We start from the raw sequence: 9,402 nt of genomic DNA, 5'->3' as shown, positions 1-9,402 counted from the left end.
TTGGAAGACGGTATGTGTAAGTATTTGTCCCTAGAGACAAAGATGCATTAATATGTCACTAAAAGCACAACCCACAAAATCAACTATGAATTTGATTTCATCAATATGACATCATATTATTCTGTGTTAATACTAGTAACAGAATGAAAATACAGCTATAGAGTCAAGAAAATTTTACCAAATCACATATCTTCAATGGAAATATATGTGGAATATATGGAGATCTCACTCAAAACAGCTTGAGAAGAAATAGACTCACTAAGATAAATGAAAGATGTGAGTAGATGGCATAATAATTTTAATAAATGGTTATGTATATGAATTAAATAATCACATCAAAGATGCTTATCGGGGCTGGGGATTTAGCTCAGTGGCACAGCACCTGCCTGGCAAGTGCAAGGTTGTGAGTTCGATTCCTAGTACTGAAAGAAAAGCAAAAAAAAAAAAAAAAAGAAAAAGCAGCAAAGATGCTTATTAACACTGACAATTATTGAAATGCAAATTAACACAACAATGAATATTACATATATACTTGAACATGTAGAATTGAAATAAATTCATCACAGCATCATTCAAAATTGGTAGGCTTATAATATAACCTTTATAAATGGTAGATTTTATACGTGAATGTGATGACAATGTAGGTTTCTAAAACACAGTCTTTCATTTACGTAATCATTAATCTTTTATTTGTACGCATGTGCCAGGCTGTTGCAGCTGTACCTAATATTCACTTCCATTGTATTTTTTGAGTGCCAGTCTGTGTATGTTTGTGTGGGGTGTCTGGATGATTACAGGAAGCTTTTTTATTACTTTATCATCAGTCCAAGGAGGTGCTTGATCAAGCACTACAGCTTCAGCTAATTGAAATTCTATGTTCTGGAAATTAATAAAGAAATGGAGAAATTTAGTTGGAAGTGTAGCAGTTTAGCTAGTAGTTATATATTGTACTTTTGACTTTCTATTAGAACATTTTAATTTGTATCATGTGTGATATGAAGTTCTAGATTTTTGATCACTTTGTGTTTATACTTTCTAATCACTACAAAATGAATGGAGAAAGATTATAGAGAGGGGGAGATGAAAAGCGTTTTGGCTAATTATACGAAGCAGCTGAGTGGCAGGATGAACTGTTTCCTTCAGTTAGAAGTGACATGGGAAAGACATGCACCCCCAGGGTACAGAGATTCCTACTTAAAGAGCACTGCTCTGAGAATGGACTGTAAAATAAAAGGAAGCTATGCTCTGCTACAGGTAAAGGCAGACTGTAAATTTAATGAGAAATCAAATTTCTCTATCATTGCCTGTCTTTTATCAATAAAGGTAAGCATTCCCAAACATAGAAGGCTGAAATACTTTTGACAAACGTCAGATTTATTTTTATATGAGCTTTATATTTCATTTTTTATTTTTCATTTTTTAACATTTCATCTTCTAACATTCATTTTTTAACATTAGCAAAATGATGAAATTACAGAAAAAATTTAAAAAGGAATCCATTGTTGAATTTTTTTATTTCAAAACAGTTCTGATAGTTGATATTATTACACATACTGAGGACAAAATGCAAAATCATTTCAATCTGAAAAGCTAATGTAGTAAATATTATTGTTATCCTCATAATCATCCTCATCTGGGTTATATAAATTAAAGGATGATAATGGATGAAGCACATGTGTACATATTGTGCATGATTAGAGGTGAGCATATCACCTTTTCAGATACGCATTGCCGATAACACAGAGCAGCAGTATTAAATGGACATTACTGAAGCATCACACTGCTGTCGACATTGCTCCTGCTTCTTAAGAGTTAATACCCAAGATAAATGGATGCAAAATTTTAGAGAAATATTGACAGGCTCTCATTTTATATTTAGAGAATTCTGCCAGTAGAAATAAATCTTCCTGAAATGCATGCACTACTTTTATTCCATGCCTTCAATTTAATTTCATAAACTTAACCATATTATGAACTTAATATTCACTGTCATGACAGATGCTTTCATTAGTATGAAAGTATCTACAGCAAAGTAAGCCACTGTTTTATAGGAGATGCAAAGAAAAAAAATGAAGCATTTAATTAGAACAAAATTCTGTATTTACCAACGTCGTCTGCTGCTTTTTTTCTTTTTACAATGGAATAGCATTTCTAAACTTTTTTGAAAGTGAGAGGAAACAGTGATATTTTGAACATTTTGAGCAAACCCTTGGCAAGATCATATTTAGAATGTAAGTACAATTTGGGCAGTTTTCAGTGACAGCATTTACTATTTTACTTACTGCTTTACATGGATAAATTCATCAAATATTCCTAAAATTGCTGTTATATTTTTCAGGTAGAAATTAGAGGCCCCCTGATCAAAATATACCAAAAAAATTTCCATAGATATGCAAGTTTGCTCATGTTTCTTTTTCATTTTCATTACGTGTCTTAAATACTGTTGTAATTTCCTTTGTAAATGAGTACTCCTACTTGATCAGTGGGGAATCATATATAGTACACCGTACTGGTAGGAAAAAGCCTTATACAAAGGGAAGATCCAAGAAAAAGAAGAAAATATAAATTTCGGAGAGCAGTGGTTGAGGAAACAAATGTAGGATATATAATGCTTTCTAGTCTCCAACAGATGATGATTCAATCATGTTTCCATCATTGTCCATTTCTTAATTCCAGATTTAATTAAATAGGAGGATATGTTCCCAATTTCAGGATACTGTGGTTAAAAAAATTAGTACTGCACAGATTCAAAGCCTTGACATCACATATTAGTAATACCCCCTCTTATATAACTGTCTGTACCTCAGCGTTTCAGTTCAAACACTTTTACCTACTAAAATCACAATTTTCATTTATGTAATTCCATAACTACGGAAGCAACCTTAAAAATTCTTGGTACTCTAATATTTAAAATTTTAGATGGGCTACCGGTTAGTAATTATTTTTTCTATTTCTATTTATTCAAAGAAATTTCTCAGGATGACCCAGTTTGGCATGGACTGCAGCTCCTTCTTCAGTTTTGTCTACTCTTTGAGGCTGAAACCCACCACTCTCTGTTAACCCTCTAAGCACATGTCAGCCTGTACCTGCTGCCTGTGGTGCGTTAGCCCCTTTGCGTTTAGGCTAATTAAAATCAAACGAGAAATTTTATACTGAGTAGGTACAATAACAGGAGGGGCTCTTTCTGCAAGAGTGAACGACTTATGCCAACTTCTACCAACTCTCCATGATGAATCTAATCATTATATCCTGAAAAATATGCACAGATAAAACTAAAAATTAAAAACCCAAACCAAAGCCGAAAATATGAGTTCTACACAGCCATTTACCATACAAACACACACATACACATACACACACATACAGGTACACATACATACATATATACACAAGGCATACAAGAAGTAAATCACTGGACTCATTCAAAATTTATACCAGCAGGCAGCAATTCAAATTTGATGGAACAAATACACTACACATTATACAGAAAGTATATACAGTATATATCGAAAGAAAGTATAAAAAAAGTAGAGAAATACAAAGTACATAATAGAAATAGACATTAAGATGCCAGCAAGCTTATGTGGGAACCAACACAAATAGAATCAATTGAACCGATTGAATAAATAAACGAGCTCTGTAGAAAACAGCAGTGAGGATGTTGTTAGTGAGAACATGCATGATATAAGTAAAAATCTTAGAGATGTATTGTAGTTGATGTCCTTCTTACAAATAGGGTTGTTCTCAGAGCAAAGCTGGGCAAGTTCTACTTAGAACTGGACTTTTGAATAATGACACTGTACTTTACTTGTGAGGATTTATGTGTCGGAGGTGACCTAATATTTTTTTATTCTGTCCCAGTTCTTTATCAACAGTCTTAAAGTCACTTAGAGTATAAAGTCTAAACTACACTAAATATTTGACTTTGAATTTCATAGGACTTTCATTGTAATGAAAAGTTTTAAGGATGAAATATCACCCTATAATATTTGGAAGTCTGTTGATCATTTCATAAATAGTAAAATAACGTATAAATTCAGACGTCACAGCTAACATGTCTTTGCGATTGCCTTGTCACAACTCACTCTAAAAATTAAATATATTCTTCCCTAAGTTATTTTAAATATCTGAAAATGTTACTATGCAGTGCAACTAATTCTTAAATGGTGAATCACGAAAGAAATGGTAAGAAAGAAAACAAGGAAGAGAATGGAATCATTGTTGCAAGTGGATCTAAAGTCAAACTGAATTTTTGAGGGTTCATATGGAAATTTAAAGTGACATTTTTCCTCCTGAGAAACAAGCATATCAGAGAAAATTTAGACAAAGAGTACACAAAAATTTTTCTTATAGATACACCTGAAAAGCAAACACATCCTTCACTAAAAGTCCACAGCACATGGGAAACATAGGTTGTGATCTTACAGAGAATTGGAAAATTTGGGAATACATCATCTTTGTTATATAAAGAAGCTACCCAGAGGGAAGAAATTTAACTTCTGGCTGTATTCTTCCAACAGATGCAACAAGAAGAGATAAATGCACAAGACAATGATTCCACAGCGGAGCACTTTGTCCTGGTGGGATTTTCTGACCTTCCAAACTTCCAAGAGTTTCTCTCTGGTGTGTTCACCGTCATTTACGTGGTTATTCTAATTGGAAATGGCCTCATAATCCTAATAACTAGGATTGACCCTGCATTACAGAAACCCATGTATTTTTTCCTGGCAAATTTTTCTTCTTTGGAAATCTGTTATGTTTCAGTCACTCTCCCGAGGATTCTGTTCAACCTCTGGACTCAAAGGAGAACTATTTCTAGGCTTGCTTGTGCCACACAGCTGTGCTTCTTCCTTATTCTGGGAGCCACTGAATGTTTCCTGCTGGCCGTGATGTCCTACGACCGCTATGTGGCCATCTGTAACCCTCTGCACTACGCTCTGCTCATGAACCCAAAGAGGTGCGCTCAGCTGGCCGCTGGCTCCTGGCTCGGGGGGATCCCAGTGCAGATAGGGCAAACTTGCCAGATATTCTCTCTGCATTTCTGTAATTCCAACCAAATTGAGCACTTCTTCTGTGACATCCCCCCCATTCTCAAGCTGGCCTGCGGGGACACATCTGCTCATGAGGTGTCTGTCTATGTGGTAGCAATGTTGTTTGTGGCTGTCCCCTTCATGCTGATCCTTGCCTCTTACAGCAAAATCATTTCCACCATTCTGAGGTTGCCCACAGCCAAGGGACGGGCCAAGGCCTTCTCCACCTGCTCTTCCCACCTGTTGGTTGTGGTTCTATTTTTTGGATCTGCTACCATTACCTACCTAAGGCCCAAATCCAGCCACTCTCCAGGAACCGACAAGCTGCTGTCTCTTTTCTACACTATCGTGATTCCCATGCTCAACCCCATGATATACAGCCTCAGGAACAAGGACGTGATTGCTGCCCTGAGAAGGTTGTTCCTAGCTAAAAATGCAATGACCTGAGTGTTTTTAGAGTAACTTTATCTTCTTTTGATACAGTCATCAGACAAGCATTTCAATTGTCTTCATTTTCCCTTTGAGACATTAGGCACCTCAATCTTATGATGTATGTGTTATTTTTGAATACTAGCATGAAATTTACTCTGCATGGACATGTGCTAGGCAAATGAGTCTACTTTTCATATTCCTTGCATAAACAGCATATTTCCTTATGAATGAAATTTAATGTACATCCCACATTAAATGAATACTATGAGTACTGTATGAAGGTGTAACATACATTTTTTTGCTCACAGGTGTAAAATGGTCAATGGAGTGAAGAGACAACCTAGGAAATGTGAGAAATATCCTCAATCCATACATTTTAAGTGGTTAATATCAGATATACATAGGGAACTCATGTAACTCAATTACAAGAAAATAATAGCATCAAAACTGGGGGAAAGACATGATTAGACACTACTAAAGTTGAAAAAATAATCCTAACAGATATGTGAAAAAGTATAAGAAATCACTGATCAACAGAGAACAGCAAATGAAAACATGTCAAATCACTCCTGTTAGAATGACTTAATATCAAAACCTGAAGACCGTGCTGGGGAGGGTACAGAGAGAATGAGGCAGGTTCTCTCTCAGGCGGTAATGAATTAGCATAACTGTCTTGGAAAACAAATATGGCGGTGCCTGAAAAAATGACTGGTAGAATTGTAATGTGATTCTGGAATCACCATTACTGTTACATGTCCAAAGGAAATACAATCAATATGTTGAAAAATACTTACTCTGCCATGTTCACTGAAGCATAGGTCACAATAGTCAATATGTGAATTGAACTTCTGCCCCCACTAAATGCTTATTGAATAAAAAAATTTTTTCCCCACAATTGAGGTCATTTTCACCTCCCTAAGGATGAAAGCCAGTAACTGGTTGCGATGTAGAAGAACCCGGGGCTTATTGTACAAGATGGCACAAGCCAGGCAGAGAGGGGCATGCAGTGTGCTCTCTCGTAGGCTGCATGTGTCTTCAAAAAGTCAATCGGAGGAGCAGCGAGTAGAAGGTGCGTGGAGCTGAGGCACTGGAGAGATGATAAAGCAGACGATATGCAGAGAATAGATGCACTCAAAAGTGAGTGTTGTAAACCATGTGGAGTATAGATACCAAACACTGCACAGCTTTTCATTAATTTTCAATTTACCATTTAATTAAAGGATGAAACACAAATTGGCCACACTAATTGAGTAATGTGTAGTGTTTTCCTATATATATACATAGTGAATTGTTTATATTGCACTAGGTACATTAACTACTGAGATGTTAATTTTTTTATTTTAAAAATAAAAGGAGGAAAACATTAACAGACAGACAACATTTTAGAAAATAGCAAATGAACAGTACAGACAATACAGAGTTACAAACAAAGTGGTAGGGAATTAACAATGCTTGTTGTATTACATATCGATATCTTCAAAGTGGTTGTGAGGGCGATCTGGCTGCGACATCTGTCACCCCATTGATCGCCAGGGTTGATTCGGCTGATCTGGCTGGCTAGGCAGGTGTCCCCCTCCTCCCTCAAAGCTCCATGTGCGTCCCTCCCGAAGCTGCATGCTCGGTCGAAGAGGACGACCACGCCTGATAGAGGAGGACCGTTCCTTGGTCAAGAGTATAGGAGTAGCTGCACTCCCTTGCTAGAACCTCCAAACAAGCTCTCAAGATGTTAATTATTCTTTTGTGATGAATTCTTTCAGAATCTTTTCTTCCTGAGTTTTGAAATGTAGCCCATTGTTGTTATGTGTGTGGTTATTTTTTTTCTGCCCACCAGAATTCTTGTTCAAATTGCAGTGTGACTCATACCCACATCCTCACCCACCCCTCTTTCCTCCCAAGCCTCTTATAACCACAATTGTACTGGCAACTTCTCCTAAATTCTATGGGATCAACTTCTTTTGAATTTCACAATGAAGTACATTATACTCATTGCCTTTCTGTACTTGACTCATTTTAATAAACATGAAACTCACCTGGTCCACACTTGCTAGCTCAAAAGAAAGGATATCTTTATTTTTGGCTGAGTAGGATTTTATTGCATGTGTGTACCATATTTTGTGTATCCGTCCATTCGTGGATATTTGGTTTGTTCCAGAAGCCAATTGCCATTCCTCACTCTAATGTTGGTTTTGGTTTTCCACACCTACGCCAATGTCAGATATTTTGAGTATTTTCATTTCATCTATTCTTTACAAAGAGTCATATTATTGCATGGATGATGTGATTTTTATGTGCCTGAATGTTAATAAAGTTATGTATGCAGTACAATAGTGTGTTTATAAGCTGGCTATGGTGGTGGAGGTTGGCAGTCCCAGCACTCGGGAAGCTGAGACAGGAGGATCTTTGTGAGCCCAAGGCCAGCCTGGGCTACAAAATGATTTCAAGACCAGCCTGAATGGCTTAGCCAGACCCTGTCTCAAAAAAGACTAAAAAGAAAATGTGTACATAAAATTGCAGAGCTGAATAAAAAATCAATTAAAATCATTGAGTTTACAGATTTTTGGTCTTCTGAAATTCATACTAACACTATCCAGCTGTCATCATTTACCCTGATTCCAAATTTTAAAAAATGAAAGAAAGAAAAAAGAAAAGATCCCACTACAGACGTGACACAACCCTTTTGTATAAAAACAAAGTATTTTATCTCTTTAAAATCCCTACAGTACGGAGGATGGGTCTCCACGGCAATGGAATCCTAACTCAAAGAAACAGCATATTGCAGTTGGAAAGGCTTCGCAAATAACCTAGATCAAGGCTTTCTTTTATGTAAACGTGGAAGCAGATTATTACACATGCTCTTTAATGAGGGTTTTCTTGAGAGCACCTGTTGAGGAAGGAGTGAAGACAGAAAGTTTATAATACACTAGCACTCCCCAACGTGGACAGAGAGTGTATTGTATTTGGAATGTATTTGCCATCAGTTCCTGGTTGAGAAACAGGACAATGGGATTTGGACGCTGTAGAGGGAAGTGTTAAGATGAAATTGAAACATCGGTGCCAATGTCACATTCTTTAATTTAGTGTTCCGTAAATCTATAGATCTCAGGACGGAATAGTCATAAGCGTCTGGTCTTACTCTTTGGATCAGCCACTATGACATCCTTAAGACCATAGTCAAGCCGGTCCACAAGCGCTGACAAAGTGCTTTCTGTTTTCTACACTATGGTGACCTCCAGGTTTAACCCCATGATATGCAGTCAGAGGAATAAGGGTGTCATAATGGTGCTGAGGGAATTAGTATGCACATAATTTGTTTGAAGAAAACATGAGTTTGCAGGACTTGCTTTGCAGGTAGATGTAATAAATTATCAGAAGCTAAGTGTCTTTAGTGCTTTATCTTATCTCTCTTTATAGTGATCATGTTTTCCATATTAATCTTTATAGTGTTGAGGAATTTTTCTACCTATGTACAAGTATGATGAAGTTGTCACCAAAACACAAATCATTCCTTGGATAACTCTATAATACTTTTGTGCAATCATCATTCTCAAAAGAACTTTTGGCATTGATGATAGAACTGTGTTGGTTGTACTACAGAGACTATTATATATGTTATAATGTATATTACAAGTCATGTAATTCATTTCCACAGATTTCTACAATCTTCCCAGAAGAAAGATGAGCAAAAAGAAAAAAAGAACCTAAACCACGCTAACACCCTCAAAAATCCCAGTACTTAACACAGACACACAGAGATATTTAGGTCTAAACACGACCATTCCAGGAAACTAATTCCTAGATAAAGGTCAACATTTAGGGATATGTAGTTTTGTAACTAGGGTGGCACAACCATAGCCATGAATATTATTCATGTTTAATGTGCATATAAAATTAATTATTGCTATGTGTTTTTTCATGGAATAGATATTCCTAAAACAATGTA

The 9,402-nt window shown here is 36.3% G+C and overlaps 1 protein-coding gene across 1 annotated transcript; it reads left to right on the top strand.

Moving 5' to 3' along the window:
• Positions 1–4,520: 4,520 nt before the first annotated feature.
• On the top strand, positions 4,521–5,477 carry LOC102009640 (olfactory receptor 10AG1-like). Its single transcript, XM_013506363.1, has one exon. The coding sequence runs from the start codon at positions 4,521–4,523 to the stop codon at positions 5,475–5,477; it is 957 nt and encodes a 318-aa protein (XP_013361817.1).
• Positions 5,478–9,402: the final 3,925 nt, after the last annotated feature.

This window comes from Chinchilla lanigera, unplaced genomic scaffold, assembly GCF_000276665.1.
Source record: "Chinchilla lanigera isolate Chin_1 unplaced genomic scaffold, ChiLan1.0 scaffold00110, whole genome shotgun sequence".
In the NCBI taxonomy this organism is placed as follows: domain Eukaryota; kingdom Metazoa; phylum Chordata; class Mammalia; order Rodentia; family Chinchillidae; genus Chinchilla; species Chinchilla lanigera.
This window is presented reverse-complemented; position numbering and strand designations above follow the sequence as displayed.

What these genes read in the sequence shown, in the direction of transcription:
- LOC102009640 (XM_013506363.1), top strand. Translation starts at nt 4,521, where the DNA reads ATGCAACAAGAAGAGATAAATGCACAAGACAATGATTCCACAGCGGAG.